General features: G+C 43.8%; 1 protein-coding gene across 1 annotated transcript in view; it reads left to right on the top strand.

Moving 5' to 3' along the window:
- The window catches only part of EFL1 (elongation factor like GTPase 1), a 651,720-nt gene extending 632,666 nt beyond the window's left edge, over nt 1-19,054 (top strand). The window contains exon 20 of the mRNA XM_063925942.1: nt 18,741-19,054. Coding sequence (XP_063782012.1) covers nt 18,741-18,929 — 189 coding nt within the window. The 3' untranslated portion in view covers nt 18,930-19,054. The remainder of the gene's footprint in view (nt 1-18,740) is intronic.
- The last annotated feature ends 298 nt before the right edge of the window (nt 19,055-19,352 follow it).

The following is a 19,352-nucleotide window of genomic DNA, read 5'->3' as shown; positions in this document are numbered from 1 at the left end:
CACACCGAAGAGCTGATTTTTTTGGTATTTTCACCTGGCATGTCAACGGCCATATTCCTCCCACGGACAACAGGTGTCTCCCCGGGTGCCTGACTTAAACAAACCACCTCACCATCAGAATCCTTCTGGTCAATTTCCTCCCCAGCGCCAGCAACACCCATATCCTCCTCATCCTGGTGTACTTCAACACTGACATCTTCAATCTGACTATCAGGAACTGGACTGCGGGTGCTCCTTCCAGCACTTGCAGGGGGCATGCAAATAGTGGAAGGCGCATGCTCTTCACGTCCAGTGTTGGGAAGGTCAGGCATCGCAAACGACACAATTGGACTCTCCTTGTGGATTTGGGATTTCAAAGAACGCACAGTTCTTTGCGGTGCTTTTGCCAGCTTGAGTCTTTTCAGTTTTCTAGCGAGAGGCTGAGTGCTTCCATCCTCATGTGAAGCTGAACCACTAGCCATGAACATAGGCCAGGGCCTCAGCCGTTCCTTGCCACTCCGTGTGGTAAATGGCATATTGGCAAGTTTACGCTTCTCCTCCGACAATTTTATTTTAGGTTTTGGAGTCCTTTTTTTTCTGATATTTGGTGTTTTGGATTTGACATGCTCTGTACTATGACATTGGGCATCGGCCTTGGCAGACGACGTTGCTGGCATTTCATCGTCTCGGCCATGACTAGTGGCAGCAGCTTCAGCACGAGGTGGAAGTGGATCTTGATCTTTCCCTAATTTTGGAACCTCAACTTTTTTGTTCTCCATATTTTATAGGCAGAACTAAAAGGCACCTCAGGTAAACAATGGAGATGGATGGATTGGATACTAGTATACAATTATGGACGGACTGCCACGGTTAGGTGGTATAAAAAAACCACGGTTAGGTGGTATATATTGTAATACAATTATGGATGGACGGACTGCCTGCCGAGTGCCGACACAGAGGTAGCCACAGCCGTGAACTACCGCACTGTACACTGGTTGATAAAGAGATAGTAGTATACTCGTAACAACTAGTATGACACTATGACGGTATAAAGAATGAAAAAAAAACCACGGTTAGGTGGTATATATTATAATAATACAATTATGGATGGACGGACTGCCTGCCGAGTTCCGACACAGAGGTAGCCACAGCCGTGAACTACCGCACTGTACACTGGTTGATAAAGAGATAGTAGTATACTCGTAACAACTAGTATGACTGACTATGACGGTATAAAGAATGAAAAAAAAACCACGGTTAGGTGGTATATATTGTAATACAATTATGGATGGACGGACTGCCTGCCGAGTTCCGACACAGAGGTAGCCACAGCCGTGAACTACCGCACTGTACACTGGTTGATAAAGAGATAGTAGTATACTCGTAACAACTAGTATGACTGACTATGACGGTATAAAGAATGAAAAAAAAACCACGGTTAGGTGGTATATATTGTAATACAATTATGGATGGACGGACTGCCTGCCGAGTTCCGACACAGAGGTAGCCACAGCCGTGAACTACCGCACTGTACACTGGTTGATAAAGAGATAGTAGTATACTCGTAACAACTAGTATGACTGACTATGACGGTATAAAGAATGAAAAAAAAACCACGGTTAGGTGGTATATATTATAATACAATTATGGATGGACGGACTGCCTGCCGACTGCCGACACAGAGGTAGCCACAGCCGTGAACTACCGCACTGTACACTGGTTGATAAAGAGATAGTAGTATACTCGTAACAACTAGTATGACACTATGACGGTATAAAGAATGAAAAAAAAACCACGGTTAGGTGGTATATATTATAATACAATTATGGATGGACGGACTGCCTGCCGACTGCCGACACAGAGGTAGCCACAGCCGTGAACTACCGCACTGTACACTGGTTGATAAAGAGATAGTAGTATACTCGTAACAACTAGTATGACACTATGACGACGGTATAAAGAATGGGAAAAAAACCACGGTTAGGTGGTATATATTATAATACAATTATGGATGGACGGACTGCCTGCCGAGTGCCGACACAGAGGTAGCCACAGCCGTGAACTACCGCACTGTACACTGGTTGATAAAGAGATAGTAGTATACTCGTAACAACTAGTATGACTGACTATGACGGTATAAAGAATGAAAAAAAAACCACGGTTAGGTGGTATATATTATAATACAATTATGGATGGACGGACTGCCTGCCGACTGCCGACACAGAGGTAGCCACAGCCGTGAACTACCGCACTGTACACTGGTTGATAAAGAGATAGTAGTATACTCGTAACAACTAGTATGACACTATGACGGTATAAAGAATGAAAAAAAAACCACGGTTAGGTGGTATATATTATAATACAATTATGGATGGACGGACTGCCTGCCGACTGCCGACACAGAGGTAGCCACAGCCGTGAACTACCGCACTGTACACTGGTTGATAAAGAGATAGTAGTATACTCGTAACAACTAGTATGACACTATGACGGTATAAAGAATGAAAAAAAAAACACGGTTAGGTGGTATATATTATAATAATACAATTATGGATGGACGGACTGCCTGCCGACTGCCGACACAGAGGTAGCCACAGCCGTGAACTACCGCACTGTACACTGGTTGATAAAGAGATAGTAGTATACTCGTAACAACTAGTATGACTATGACGACAGTATAAAGAAAGAAAAAAAATACCACGGTTAGGTGGTATATAATTATACAATTATGGATGGACGGACTGCCTGCCGAGTGCCGACTGCCGACACAGAGGTAGCCACAGCCGTGAACTACCGCACTGTACTGTGTCTGCTGCTAATATAGACTAGTTGATAAAGAGATAGTATACAACAATATACTACTATACTGGTGGTCAGGCACTGGTCACCACTAGTCACACTGGCAGTGGCACTCCTGCAGCAAAAGTGTGCACTGTTTAATTTTAAATTAATATAATATTATGTACTCCTGGCTCCTGCTATAACAACCTGCAGTGCTCCCCAGTCTCCCCCACAATTATTATAAGCTTTTATACATTGATGTGCAGCACACTGGGCTGAGCTGAGTGCACACAGACTGAGTCACACTGTGTGACTGCTGTGTATCGTTTTTTTCAGGCAGAGAACGGATATAGCAGAGAACGGATATATTAAATAAAAGTTAACTTAACAACAACTGCACTGGTCACTGTGGTAAACTCTGTCTGCACAATCTCTCTCTCTCTCTCTCTCTTCTAATCTATTCTAATGGAGAGGACGCCAGCCACGTCCTCTCCCTATCAATCTCAATGCACGTGTGAAAATGGCGGCGACGCGCGGCTCCTTATATAGAATCCGAGTCTCGCGAGAATCCGACAGCGTCATGATGACGTTCGGGCGCGCTCGGGTTAACCGAGCAAGGCGGGAAGATCCGAGTCGCTCGGACCCGTGAAAAAAAAAGTGAAGTTCGTGCGGGTTCGGATTCAAAGAAACCGAACCCGCTCATCTCTACTAGTAACACCGTGGGTGTACCAGTCGGTTTATGTGTTTCCTCCTCTGCCTCTCATTCCCAAGGTACTGAGAATAATACGAAGGCGAGGAGTGAAAACTATACTCGTGGTTCCGGATTGGCCAAGAAGAGCTTGGTACCCGGAACTTCAAGAGATGCTTTCAGAGGACCCTTGGCCTCTGCCGCTCAGACAGGACCTGCTGCAGCAGGGGCACTGTCTGTTCCAAGACTTACCGCGGCTACGTTTGACGGCATGGCGGTTGAACACCGGATCCTGAAGGAAAAGGGCATTCCGGAGGAAGTCATCCCTACCCTGATCAAAGCCAGGAAGGATGTCACCGCAAAACATTATCACCGCATTTGGCGGAAATATGTTGCTTGGTGTGAGGCCAGGAAGGCCCCAACGGAGGAATTTCAACTGGGTCGATTCCTGCATTTCCTGCAAGCAGGGATGACGTTGGGCCTCAAATTGGGGTCCATTAAGGTCCAGATTTCGGCCCTGTCGATTTTCTTCCAGAAAGAACTGGCTTCACTGCCTGAAGTTCAGACTTTTGTCAAGGGAGTACTGCGTATTCAGCCTCCTTTTGTGCCCCCAGTGGCACCTTGGGATCTCAATGTGGTTTTGGAGTTCCTGAAATCACATTGGTTTGAACCACTTAAGACTGTGGATTTGAAATATCTCACGTGGAAAGTGGTCATGCTGTTGGCTCTGGCTTCGGCCAGGCGTGTGTCAGAATTGGTGGCTTTGTCCTATAAAAGCCCTTATCTGATTTTCCATATGAATAGGGCAGAGTTGAGGACTCGTCCTCAGTTTCTCCCGAAGGTGGTATCAGCGTTTCACTTGAACCAGCCTATTGTGGTGCCTGCGGCTACTAGGAACTTGGAGGATTCCAAGTTACTGGACGTAGTCAGAGCCCTGAAAATGTATGTTTCCAGGACGGCTGGAGTCAGGAAAACTGACTCGCTGTTTATCCTGTATGCACCCAACAAACTGGGTGCTCCTGCTTCTAAGCAGACTATCGCGCGCTGGATTTGTAGCACTATTCAGCTGGCGCATTCTGCGGTGGGACTACCGCAGCCTAAATCTGTAAAAGCCCATTCCACAAGGAAGGTGGGCTCATCTTGGGCGGCTGCCCGAGGGGTCTCGGCTTTACAACTTTGCCGAGCTGCTACTTGGTCAGGGGCAAACACGTTTGCAAAATTCTACAAATTTGATACCCTGGCTGAGGAGGACCTGGAGTTCTCTCATTCGGTGTTGCAGAGTCATCCGCACTCTCCCGCCCGTTTGGGAGCTTTGGTATAATCCCCATGGTCCTTACGGAGTCCCCAGCATCCACTAGGACGTCAGAGAAAATAAGAATTTACTCACCGTTAATTCTATTTCTCGTAGTCCGTAGTGGATGCTGGGCGCCCATCCCAAGTGCTGATTGTCTGCAATACTTGTACATAGTTATTGCGTAACTAAAGGGTTATTGTTGAGCCATCTGTTGAGAGGCTCAGTTGTTATCATACTGTTAACTGGGTATTGTATCACGAGTTATACGGTGTGATTGGTGTGGCTGGTATGAGTCTTACCCGGGATTCATAATCCTTCCTTATTGTGTCAGCTCTTCCGGGCACAGTGTCCTAACTGAGGCTTGGAGGAGGGTCATAGGGGGAGGAGCCAGTGCACACCAGATAGACCTAAATCTTTCTTTAGATGTGCCCAGTCTCCTGCGGAGTCGTCTATTCCCCATGGTCCTTACGGAGTCCCCAGCATCCACTACGGACTACGAGAAATAGAATTACCGGTGAGTAAATTCTTATTTTAGCTATGTAAAAAGGGGAAAACAGTTAACAGTTCATACACTACAGACTAACATCAATATCTAAGCAGAATAACTACACATAAATATACAATAGCGTCACAATCGCAAACAATAACATACAATGAGAAAGAGTAAAAGAGAGAACGTGGCAAAATACAAACAGAGAACAAGTTGGTCACAGAGAAGAACTTACACACTGGGAATGATCGCTGCGCAGTCCTGGTACCAGCTCTCTAGTTAGTCAATGATGAAAACCGTTGTGGAGAGAGACTGAGCTGGCCCAGACTGGCTGCCTTATATACACTGCGTACAGTAAACTACAAAGGGACCTATAATCTCATTGTTCATTGGACACAGGAATGTCTCTCCGCATTATAACAAAAGGTCATAGGTTAGTTTGAACAGGTGGGCTGTGACTATATCGAACTGCTCAGGTGGGAGGGAATCTCAGGATTCCCGCCGCATGGATAATGAACCGCAAATATAGTAAATGTCCAGAAACTACTAATAGACATAACTATACGCAGGAGCGATTAATCTTTACCTAACCAGCACCGGGTTGTTTCTAATAAAATGTTCTTTAGTTAGGTACCAAACACCACTGCTCAAACCCTGTCTGACCCTTCGTATCATGCAAAGAGGAATTCCTCTGTCCAGCGACCAGTTACAATAAACAAACTTACAGTTATTATTAAGGGGAACATTACCTATAAAACATACTATTTGGATTTACTATGTAACGATTGAGTCGCCCGCTAGACGCACACAAACTCTACCGTAAATGCGCATACCACGCGCTCAAGCGCATGGCCGAGGAGGCGCCGTCACGCAACTGCGAATATGCGCACGCACGGGAGAGAATGTGCAGCGGGCAAGCGCATGGGGTGAATATATGGCAACGTGTAGCATGATATTTTTCCGACTTTGACAAAGCTGTGTTGAACAGTCTTCATAACCAGAGAAAGAGTAGGGACTGAGTCACCTTTTCATAACTGGCAAATGGCTGTTTTAGCTCCTGTGCGGCTATGACCAAGGACATATATATGATTTGATGGAGCAGCAGACAGATAGCGATGCAGAAATACGAATTTTGGGGTGAGGTCAAGAGAAAAATGCAAAACTTTGAATATAAGTTATGCAATGCCCTCAAAAAGCAATAAAAGCAGGGCAGCTTCAGAACATGGGAACATCATCACCCACCAGACCACATCCGACCCCTACAAAGCCGCGACCAAGAGGGTCAAAGTTTGTGCATTCTGTCACAAGTGAAGTAAACTCCATGGAGTAATTTAAGATGCATCTCTACATAACGAATGCATTTAAACATGTTAAAACTAAAAACAGCACCCTCCACTCGTCTCCCTCCAGCTGAATACCCAGAACCACCGCCCACTTAAGTTGAGCAGAAATTTTCTCATGGATAGTTTCAGATTGGAAGAAGTTGTATCAATAAGTTACACCACCCTTATACGAGGTAGATGTGAGATGAGCAAAAACTGCAGAGGAAGGACCCAAGGGAAACTAGATGCAAGGCAATGAGATTAGATCCTTTGGGTGATGTCTTAGAGCTCACAGGAGTAACATTTTGGGTGGTCTTTGGATTATTGGAGCCATGGTAGTGTAAACAAGGGCACCAGTAGGAGATTATAGGAAGTGGCGCACGTAATGTAGTGATAATGAAAACTAAATGTGTCAAGGCAGATGGTGGGGCAGATGCACAAGCTTAGTAAAGAAAAATCAGTGTTAAAGTGTCAAACGTCCACCAGGAAATAATATACATATTCTCTGACCAAACTCCTGAAGGGGCCAGTAATCACCAAAGGACACAGGAAAAAACCACAGGTACATAAAACAACAGTGTAGGAACAAGCCTACGCGCAATCAAGGCCGACAGGCCAGGAACTTGTAGCTGCCTGTAGAAAGGCATCCAGCAGCTCCTAAAGAGACATCCGCAGTCCACACAGGGGTAGGAAGGAGGGATCCATGATACAGCCATTCTCTGCGAGATGCTTCGTTAACAGGCATTTTTTATGCCTTTGTGATTATTACAATAATCTGCATTCTTTGAATATCCGCTATACAAAACCAATAAAACTACACATCGGTCATTCCCATCTCTATCTTTTGCAGGCACATTTGTATAAGGCAATGCACCTCTCTTGTGTTTGTGTTTCCTCTGTATGAGTCAGCCATATCTGCAATTGTCTCCGCAGCCACATTCTATTGGCTAGCTGTTGGAATTGTGCAGAGAATTTATGGTTAAACTAATTGTATTTCAGGATAGAAGAACATCAAACCAACGAAAAGACTCCTTTAAAGTGTCAGGCACGCGGATAACCAGATATTGTGATGCTGCACTGCATTGCATTCTTACCCCCTTTTATGTGACTGTCATACTCCATACATTGAGAATATTCCCATATATAATCAGTGCTTTTTATGTTTCCAAAACCAGATGTGTGGAAAACCTGGATTACGATTATAAAAGCAAACAAAGAAAATCCATAGGAAACTTAAAAGGACAGCTTTACCAAAGTAATATACAATTCTCATATAATTATTTCAAAAAGTAGCTGCCTAGTTCTTTGTGCAGCAGTGATAAAAGACATGCATTCAAATGTACAAATTCTAAATGTGTGTTTCCAGAGGTGCACACCAAAAGCCACTAACGGCTCGCTGAGAATATACAGTTCTTTTCATGTCCCACTGTAATATCGGAAAATGCAGAATGCCTTTGTAAAGAAATCTTTAATTGCTTCAAAAATAATGTTCTGCAGAAGAAGAAAAAACATCCTGAGAAATGCTGCCGTTATACCTTCATCTATTTTAATAGAGTGACTAACAGCTACTCATGGATACATTTCCATTCTAAAAAATATATATATATATATCTAAACGGAATGATAGATTAGGGGGTAATACAATGAAAAGTGATGGGCGAGAATTGCTGCCATTTGGAGGGTGTCCTCAGCAACTCGTGGTCACCAACATCACTGATTTACTTTCGTATACCATACAGGAAAATATGCAGTGTTCCTCTACTGTAATTCTCATCAATCTGCGCACATCACTGCAAATAAAATTGGCCTGTTATATGGGTGTTACCTGATTATACCACTGAACAAAGGTACTGCAATTACTTGCTATTAGAGCCGCAAGGGACTTAGTTGCGCTCGCCTCCATGCCGACATTCCACCGCTCGGGATGCCAATGTCGGTATACTGACATTCGGCATCCCGAGCGGCGGTAAAGCATACCGAACCCTAGAGTATGCGCAGTGCAGTTCTGTACATATTATATTTACAAATACATGTTTATGTTTAGCGTTATTGATTTATCTTTTTTTATATATATTTTTTTTGCTCTGGTTATATTACTGTCCTTTTGGTATTCCATATTGACTGCCTCATACATAACTGTGTTTATTAATTCTGATCTATATGGCTTTGCTTTTTCTTAAGGACCTCCCCGTATTTTTTGGGAGTTATTAGAATGAGGGTTCCTTCTACTACTTTCCAGGAACATACAAAGGTTTATTGTGATTGTGTCATTGTATGCACACAGACACAAATCAGACAGCGCTGTGATTATAAATGGTTAAAGAACGTGGAACTGTCTGGGGAATGTTTGCAGTAGTAGACATGGGCTGGTGCATTACCTAGGCTTGTGCTGTATCATGTATCCGCAGCAGATGCATTGTGACAGATTTCCCATTGGAAGAGCCTGGTGTTTTCACTCAGCAGGAAAAAGATTTGGATAGATGTTTACTTACTGCTAAGATTCACTCCATCTGTCCTATACTTAATGGTACCTGTCGGTCCACAGAGACGTGGGGGCTCCCCGCCAAGTTCCTAATTTAGCTCTGGGTAATTTGTCATTTTATGCTTTATATCACAGCCCTGTGTTTGAACACACAGATAAGACTGAAAAGCTTTCCTCATCAATCAATCCCACTTAAAAAAGGGAGCAGCATTGATTGCTCATTTAGCTTCTTTTTGGTAATTTGCCATTGGCGCCGGTTCTCATGAGATGTTCACTGTATGCAAAACGAAGGCTTAATCTTGTACATTATTCTGTAGATGCTCCTCAGGAGTGTACATGCACTATATACAAAAAAGCATCAGACTCGTGTAGTAGCTCTGTATCTGCATTTATATATCCTCTGTGTTTTATATAGCCAAGGCAGCATGCTGCATAAATACATAATGTATGTTTATTGTGTGCCTAATGTAACCACAGAGCTCGTACTGTGGAATTGGAGAACATTTAATCTCCCCTTGTTACATCAGTCTGAATTATTATTTCAACACTATATGACACTTATTTATCTATGATATAAGAGTAAAGTTGTTGTCCATTTTTATAATAGGTGACTTGTGGTGGCATGTTTTCTAAGAATTGTATAGCATTGTCTTAACCTCCATTTTCAATATAAGAAATTTGGTTATGATTTCTTTATTGCATGGAATAGTATGCTGCATACCTTGGATTTATATTTGAATTCACCACAGAATTATTAAATGTACTAGTGTCTTTTAAGAATTCCTATTACGTACAAAAGGTGATCTATTAATCACTATCCAATACGTAAGTGAAGCCATTGTGTTTAAATGGATTCAGTATGATATCCTGGCTGACAGGATGGCGGCGGTCACAATACCGTCGCCAGCATCCCGATAATGTAAACAAGGGGAGGCAAGACTGAAACTCCCCTACCGGGTGTGGTATGGAAGGTAGATAGTAACTAGGTCGACAGTGTCTAGGTTGACCACTGTTGGTCGACAGGGTCTCTAGGTCCCCCAAGGTTCTGTCCTTGGTCCTCTTCTCTTCTCTCTCTATACGTCCTCACTAGGTGAGCTCATTAGTTCTTTTGGTTTCCAATATCATCTGTATGCTGATGGCACTCAAATCTATCTTTCCTCTCCAGACGTCTCCCCTGCTCTCCTCACTCGTATCTCCAACTGTCTCTCTGCTACCTCTTCCTGGATGTCCCAGCGCTTTCTTAAACTTAACATGTCTAAGACCGAGCTGATCATCTTCCCTCCCTCCCGCATAACCTCACCTCCTACAATCTCATTATCTATTGATGGCACTACTATCTCCTCTAGCCCCCAAGTGCGCTGTCTTGGAGTAATCCTTGACTCCTCCTCTCCTTCAAACCACACATTCAGCACCTCTCACAAACCTGCCATTTTCATCTAAAAAATATTTCCAGGATCAGACCCTTTCTGACCCAGGATGCTACTAAGACTATTATCCACTCACTAGTCATCTCCAGACTGGACTACTGTAATCTCCTCCTGACTGGCATTCCTGACAAATACCTCTCTCCACTCCAATCTATCCTCAATGCTGCTGCCCGGCTCATCTTCCTCACCAAACGCACTACGTCCACCTCTCCTCTCTTACTAGACCTTCACTGGCTCCCTTTCAGAATCCATTTCAAGCTTCTCACACTTGCTTACAAAGCCCTCACCCACTCCTCTCCCGTCTACATCTCTGACCTTATCTCCCTTTACACTCCCACCCGTCCTCTTCGCTCTGCTAATGCACGCCGACTCTCCTGCCTACGGATTACTTCCTCCCACTCCTACCTCCAAGATTTTTCACGTGCTGCACCACTTCTCTGGAATTCCCTACCTCTCCCCCTCAGACTCTCCACCTCTCTACAAAACTTCAAACGGGCTCTCAAGACCCACTTCTTCACCAAACCCAGCCAAATCTCATCCTAAACCTCTGTTCCACGCTCTCTATGTACTCCATCTGTCTCACCCCTGTCTGTCTACCCCTCCCCTTTAGAATGTAAGCTCTCACGGGCAGGGCTCTCTTCCCTCATGTGCTTATCCTTTTCTTACTTTAATAATATTCAACTGCACCAAATCCAGCAGTCTTCTGCCACCTGATACTTATTCCAGTGTCATCTGCTGATGTAGCTATGTTTATTTACCATGTACTTGTCCTATATTGTCATCAACTGTAAGTTGCTGTTTTCCTGCTTGATTATTTGTTTATGTACTCTGTAATTGGGCGCTGCGGATCCCTTGTGGCGCCATATAAATAAAGGATAATAATAATAATAGGTCGACAGGTCAAAAGGTCGACATTAGTTTTTTATGGGGGGTTTGTGTCGTTTTCTTTGTAGAGTGACCGGAAACCCCAATTAGTGCACCGTGTTAGCTCGCCATGCTTCGGCCAAGGTGCCTCGCTCCACTACCGCTTCGCTCGGCACAGATTACCGTTCTAGTCGTAGTTCACGTGGATTATTAAGTATGAACAGGTTAAAAAAAAAACAATAAAATCGTGAAAAACTCATGTAGACCTTTTGACCTGTCGACCTAGAAACCCTGTTGACCTAGTTACTGTCGGCCAATAGTGGTCGACCTAGATAGTGTTGAACTAGTTAATGGCGACCTAGAGACCGGATCCCTCCCCTACCCCCTAATCCTAACCCTCCCTTTCCGCAGCCTGACCCTAACCCTCCCTTTAGTGCCTGACCCTAACCTCCCCCTTCTGGTGCCTAAATCTAACCTTCCCCCGGTGCTGCTTAACCCCCTTCATGCAGCCTAACCCCCCCTCGCCCAAGTTATAAATAATAAAACATCCCTTTACTGTTAACTATTACAGATATACTGTAAGACGTTACCTTGGGTGTCCATGACACTCACAAAAGCACTCCGTCTGCCACTTCATGCTCTTTAGTGATTTATATTTACTGTGCTAGTTCGTTAGGATTAGGCTGCGGGGGGACAGGTGGGAGTGGATTTTAACAGACATACGAGGGTTTAGGTCTGGCCTGCGTGGGTAGGGAAGTAAGGGTTACGCTGCAGACAGGGTGGGTTCAGTACCACCAGGGGGGAAGGGGTGGTTAGGTTTAGGCACTAAGAGGAGATGGTTACGCTTAGGCAGCAGGGTGTAGAGGGTTAGGTTTAGGCATTTACTGTGGGGGAGGTTAGGGTTAGCCACTTATGCGGGAGGTTAGCGTTAGGTTAGGCTTCGGTCACAGAGGGTTAGGGGGGTGAGTTAGAAGACATAACTCATGCCTGTTGGGAACTTCATCATTGGGATGCCAGCAATCAGTATTCGAGGTGCCGGGATATTCTTCTCAATCACTTCTGGGGGATCTGTTCAATATCCCGGATGCCGGGATCCCGACACCCACCAGAACACCAACCCCCGGAGTACAGAAAACTCAGTAGCCCTGAAGACAAGTATACAGGGGACATTAGGATTAGGCTGCGGGGTGGGAACAGAAATACGGCGGGGTTAGGTTTAGGCTCCGGGGATAGGGAAGTTAGGGTTAGGCTGCAGATGGTGGGAGGGGGGTTAGGGTTAGGCACAACCCGGGGAGTGTGAAGTTTAGGCACTAGGGGGGGGGGGGTACATTTAGGCAGCGGGGTGTGAAGGGTTAGGCACTTGCCTAGGAAGTTAGGGTTAGCCACTCATGCGGGAGGTTAGGGTTAGGCTGCAGTCACGAAGGGTTAGGGGATTAGGGGGGTGAGTTAGAATACATTACTCACCCCTGTCAAGACCTTCATCATCAGGATGCCGGCGTCGGTATTCTGAGCGGCGGCATCCTGTGCGTTGGGATATCCTACACTCTTCTGGTGTTTATGCAGTCACAAGGAGGTACTGAACAAAGAAGGCCAGGACCCACATAGCATATCGGGGTTACAGAAAGGCCTTTAACCTTGATGTGGGTGTTACCACTGCTATTATGTATTGCTACATCACTGGGTCTTCCAGTAACTGCATTACTGTATGTGACACACAGATGTAGTTAGTAAAACCCCCACTGCCATATGATTATATGATCACCTTTCTTCACCACCCCTCTGCCTGGTCTATTCTCATCCATCCCTGTTGTCTTGCAAAGTGAGCTCCTAATAAAGAAAATACCAGAACACATCATAAGTAACCTCTAGAGTAAAGGAAACACTGACCTAGTGTAATAGGATCAGGGAGTCTTCATTGGTGCCAAGTTTTTGCAGTTTAGGGCATTTTCCATCGGAAATTGGAGAAGGAAGGGTGGAAGCATTGAGGGACTTATTTCATAGGAATACAAGCTGTCCTGACTATATCTCATTTATTAACCAATCCATATTTTCCTTTGATCCCCTACAATCAACTATATTCATGCAGTACTTTCATTAAATAAAGAGCAACCATATAGAGCACTCACATTTTATTTATCTTATCCCGGACATTGGGCATATCTGCTTTTTGTTTATAAAAGTGTTTATTAATTGGTGTAAACGACGCACAAGTGGATTTTAGAGATTTTGCTTAAAAGGGAAATACAGTATGTTTATATATGTGTGAAAGTAGTTATTACATAAGCAGCTGTACGGAGGAGAAATAAGGAAAGGGATTAGCCTTGTCCTCACCATCTGTTACATCATGGACACACTTGAAAGGTCAGTCTTGGGGATATGGAGTTCATCAGCAAGAAAAAAAAAGTATGAAAAGGGACGATTCTACCATTCACTTTTCCATACATCTGATTAGATGGGGATTTTAAGCACTACCACATTAAATAATAATTTAGCATTAGTTTGTTTTTAATGTTAAAATATAAAAAACAAAAACTAAACTTCTGTTTAAAACCAAAATCAAATGACTCCTAATTGTGCATAAAATAAACATCATATTTAAGTAACAGCCATAATAATATACTAGCTCAGTGCTGGACACATTCAGGTGCCTTCCCTAGTAAACTCCTTGCAACGTGCCCACCTCTACATGGCCTGTATGATGTGTGGTTGTTTATAAAGTGCCACAGTGATCCACAACAGCACTGTGCATTGAGGGAACAGCTTACATATAAACCGTTACTTGACAGCTCACACGGGGAGTATGGATCTGAAATATGGGTGACCTTTGTCCTGACAGCTTACATGCATTTTGACAAAAATTAATATAATTTAATAAAAAAAATATAAATATCCTGGAAATACTGTAGGTCAGCACTCCTCTATGTCACTATATGTGCTCCGGTGTCCTCCGTTGCAAGCAGGTTCAGAAGAACAAAAGATGGTGGCACTCAGAGTCTGTTTGAATGGCAAATCACGTGTAGTTAAAACAGATATTTCGAACACCAACGTTTCGGGGCCAAGTGTGCCCCTTTGTCAAGGTGAGTGGAACCCGACAAAGGGGCACACTTGGCCCCCAAAATGTTGGTGTTCGAAATATGTGTTTTAATTACATGATTTGCCATTCAAACAGACTGAGTGCCGCCATCTTTTGTGTGTGTGTGTGTGTGTGTGTGTGTGTGTGTGTGTGTGTGTGTGTGTGTAAACTGCTCAAAAAAAGGGAACACTAAAATAACACATCCTAGATCTGAATGAATGAAATATTCTTATTAAATACTTTGTTCTTTACATAGTTGAATATGCTGACAACAAAATCACACAAAAACTATCAATGGAAATCAGATTTATTAACCCATGGAGGTCTGGATTTGGAGTCACCCTCAAAATTAAAGTGGAAAAACACACTACAGGCTGATCCAACTTTGATGTAATGTCCTTAAAACAAGTCAAAATGAGGCTCAGTAGTGTGTGTGGCCTCCACGTGCCTTTATGACCTCCCTACAACCCACACAAGTGGCTCAGGTAGTGCAGCTCATCCAGGATGGCACATCAATGCGAGCTGTGGCAAGAAGGTTTGCTGTCTCGGTCAGCGTAGTGTCCAGAGCATGGAGGTGCTACCAGGAGACAGGCCAGTACATCAGGAGATGTGGAGGAGGCCGTAGGAGGGCAACAACCCAGCAGCAGGACCGCTACCTCCGCCTTTGTGCAAGGAGGAACAGAAGGAGCACTGCCAGAGCCCTGCAAAATGACCTCCAGCAAGCCACAAATGTGCATGTCTACTCAAACGATCAGAAACAGACTCCATGAGGGTGGTATGAGGGCCGACGTCCACAGGTGGGGGTTGTGCTTACAGCCCAACACCGTGCAGGACATTTGGCATTTGCCAGAGAACACCAAGATTGGCAAATTCGCCACTGGCACCCTGTGCTCTTCACAGATGAAAGCAGGTTCTCACTGAGCACATGTGACAGACGTGACAGAGTCTGGAGACGCCGAGGAGAATGTTCTGCTGCCTGCAACATCCTCCAGCATGACCGGTTTGGCAGTGGGTCAGTAATGGTGTGGGGTGGCATTTCTTTGGGGGGCCGCACAGCCCTCCATGTGCTCGCCAGATGTAGCCTGACTGCCATTAGGTACCGAGATGAGATCCTCAGACCCCTTGTGAGACCATATGCTGGTGCGGTTGGCCCTGGGTTCCTCCTAATGCAAGACAATGCTAGACCTCATGTGGCTGGAGTGTGTCAGCAGTTCCTGCAAGACGAAGGCATTGATGCTATTGACTGGCCCGCCCGTTCCCCAGACATGAATCCAATTGAGCACATCTGGGACATCATGTCTCGCTCCATCCACCAACGCTACGTTGCACCACAGACTGTCCAGGAGTTGGCGGATGCTTTAGTCCAGGTCTGGGAGGAGATCCCTCAGGAGACCATCTGCCACCTCATCAGGAGCACGCCCAGGCATTGTAGGGAGGTCATACAGGCACGTGGAGGCCACACACTACTGAGCCTCATTTTGACTTGTTTTAAGGACATTACATCAAAGCTGGATCAGCCTGTAGTGTGTTTTTCCACTTTAATTTTGAGGGTGACTCCAAATCCAGACCTCCATGGGTTAATAGATTTGATTTCCATTGATCATTTTTGTGTGATTTTGTTGTCAGCACATTCAACTATGTAAAGAACAAAGTATTTAATAAGAGTATTTCATTCATTCAGATCTAGGATGTGTTATTTTAGTGTTCCCTTTATTTTTTTGAGCAGTGTATATATGTGTGTGTGTATGTGTATATATATATATATATATATATATATATATAATACACACTGTGTGTGTGTGTGTGTGTGTGTGTGTGTGTGTGTGTGTAAAGTTTAGTTGTATATTATTAATTTTTTTGTAATATTTTTTACGTTGTCATGATACAGTCATGCAGTATCCTTGGTTTTTAACTTCAAATATTCTTAAGCCCAGTACCCACGGGCCGATGCATGAGAGATGTGTGCTGAGCGAACCGCTCAGCACACATCTCTCCTGCCGCTCAGCACAGCGCGATCTGTGCTGAGCGTGCGGGGGGAGACAGGGGGCCGCTCACTTCACCCAGCGGGTGAAGTGAGCGACCAGCTAGATTGGCCTGCATGCAGGCCAATCTAGCAGTAGCAGCGATAGCGATGCGCGGGGCTGCGCATCGCTATCGCTGTAAGGGGTACTCACGGAGCGATCAGGCTGATATTCTAAGCAATCTAGTCAGATTGCTTAGAATATCGCTCCGTGAGTACCCCCCTTTAGAGGGTTAGAAAACCAAATAAAACCCTGCTGAGGCTACTTAGTACAGTGCCATTCCCTTGCCTGGTTTATTTATTTAACCAGATAGTGAATGATGCAGATACATTGCACAGTCATTTTTGCATGTCTTAATTACCCTGTGAAAACATCTTTCTTGCTATGTGTAAATGGCCTTCCTGTTTGTTTCCAGGTAGTATTGGGAAACAATTACCTTCTATAACACTGCTCACTATTACATACATGTATGTGATGTCAGAGCAGCATTCACCATATACAGTGGTATGGGAGTGATGCAGTGTAAGCTATGAGATACTTTCATTATGTGTTTGGATTAACTAACCAGAAACACCTTGGAAATGGTATTTGGCTGAAGTACATTTGTACACTCTGAACAGCTGTAACTCAGGTGACCCCCCCTTCCCCCCAGCAATAACTGAGTGAGTCATTTTCTGCGTTCTGTCTGGCAGTTTTCCCCTGTTCATAGATGCAATTATAGGAAAAGCAAAGGTTTAAGTTAAAAATAAAAAAAAAATGTAGTATTTATGCATGCTGACCATGCAATCATCCGTGCAATTTGATCCAAGTTCAAATCTTATTGACTTTGGACAAGTTGCTTTCTCTCTGTGACCCAGGTACAAAAAAAAGAGAATGTAACTGAGGGATGTAAACTGTATCAGTAAAAGTAGATAGTGCTGCTTAAAGCTATGTGTGCTATAAAGCTGATGTAGTCAAAATGTCAATGCTACAATGTCAACAGTTATGTCGCCATTGTTAAAATGTCGACGCTGCAATATCAACAGTTATGATGTCGCCATTGTTAAATTGTCAACTGGTAACTTGTTGACATTCTCAATGTTGATAGTAGGTTTAGGCTGTGGGCGGCAGGGTTAGGGCTAGGCTTGCAATGGGAGGATAGTGTTAGGCTGTGGGGGATGCTTAGGCACTAGGTGAAGGATTACTTATAGTGTAATAATACTGGTTTACAACGTGTGTTTTGTCTGCTATGCTTACTCGTAATGGTAGCCAAGCTCTATATTATTATAAGGTTCAATTTGCACTTTATAGACTTGAGAGCAAAACTTTTGGCAACGGTAACTCCTTATTGTTGGCAGCTGTCCATAATTTCCAAATGCAGGTTGTTCCGTGTTTTTCAGTATTGTAATGTTCCATCATCCATCGATATAGTATTGCTACGTTGATATATTAGCTGTGAACAGAAAAATATCCCAAAGAAAATATTGTATAAGGTTGAGAGCCATGCTAACCAGTCATCCATAATAGTGGTACATGCTAACCATTCATCCATAATAGTGGTACATGCTAACCATTCATCCATAATAGTGGTACATGCTAACCATTCATCCATAATAGTGGTACATGCTAACCGATCATACATAATAGTGGTACATGCCAACCGATCATCCATAATAGTGGTACATGCTAACCGATCATCCATAATAGTGGTACATGCCAACCGATCATCCGTAATAGTGGTACATGCCAACCGATCATCCGTAATAGTGGTACATGCTAATCGATCATCCACAATAGTGCGACATGCAAACCGATCATCCATAATAGTGGTACATGCCAACCGATCATCCGTAATAGTGGTACATGCTAACCGATCATCCACAATAGTGGGAAATGCTAATCGATCATCCATAATAGTGCAACATGCTAATCGATCATCCATAATAGTGGGACATGCTAACCGATCATCCATAATAGTGCGACATGCTAACCGATCATCCATAATAGTGCGACATGCTAACCGATCATCCATAATAGTGGAACATGCTAACCGATCATCCGTAATAGTGGTACATGCCAACCGATCATCCTTAATAGTGGTACATGCTAACCGATCATCCATAATAGTGGTACATGCTAACCGATCATCCATAATAGTGGTACATGCTAACCGATCATCCATAATAGTGGGAAATGCTAATTGATCATCCATAATAGTGCGACATGCTAATCGATCATCCACAATAGTGCGACATGCAAACCGATCATTCATAATTGTGGGAGTTGCGATTGTGTGGTATATTTTAATTTTGCAGTAACACAAACTTCTTTTGTTTAAAGATTATTCCAAGCGATCCTTACTGGGTACCCACCACAGAGGAAGAATACTTACACTTTGGAGAGAAAGCAGATTCTGAAAACCATGCATGGAAATACATGAATTCCGTAAGAAAACGGAAGGGGCTGTATGTGGAAGAGAAGATTGTGGAGCATGCAGAGAAGCAGAGAACTCTAGGAAAAAACAAATAAATATTTCCAGCTTCTTCCTTTATCGTTCTTTACAAACTTTCTTTGATAATTATTTAAATATGTTGCTGAAGGTTTCATAAGCGTGTTAAACAGATTTTAATAAACATGATGAACTAATTAGACAATTGACTAGTTTTCCATTCTTCGGTATATCGTCTGATTGCTCAATGTGTAGGCTTCTAAAAGCTTCAGTCTGCGTAGCCCAAAGCCATCCAAATGCATTGCAGAGAAAACAATAAGACTGAGAAAGCATTCTGTACTCAAGTTTGCAGATAAAACAATTGCAGCTTGTATAGAGTAGTTATAATAAGACGCACCTTTTAAGGGTGAAAGATGTTTGGTGCGGCCAAGTTGCCTTGGACCTGGTATGCCGGTAGGGGCTAATTGCCATGATTTGAGCAACAGGGTATGAGGACACATCTG

The sequence above is a fragment of the Pseudophryne corroboree genome, chromosome 6, assembly GCF_028390025.1.
Source record: "Pseudophryne corroboree isolate aPseCor3 chromosome 6, aPseCor3.hap2, whole genome shotgun sequence".
Classification (NCBI taxonomy): domain Eukaryota; kingdom Metazoa; phylum Chordata; class Amphibia; order Anura; family Myobatrachidae; genus Pseudophryne; species Pseudophryne corroboree.
Note: the sequence above shows the minus strand (reverse complement) of the source record. Positions and strands in the feature narration are given on the sequence as shown.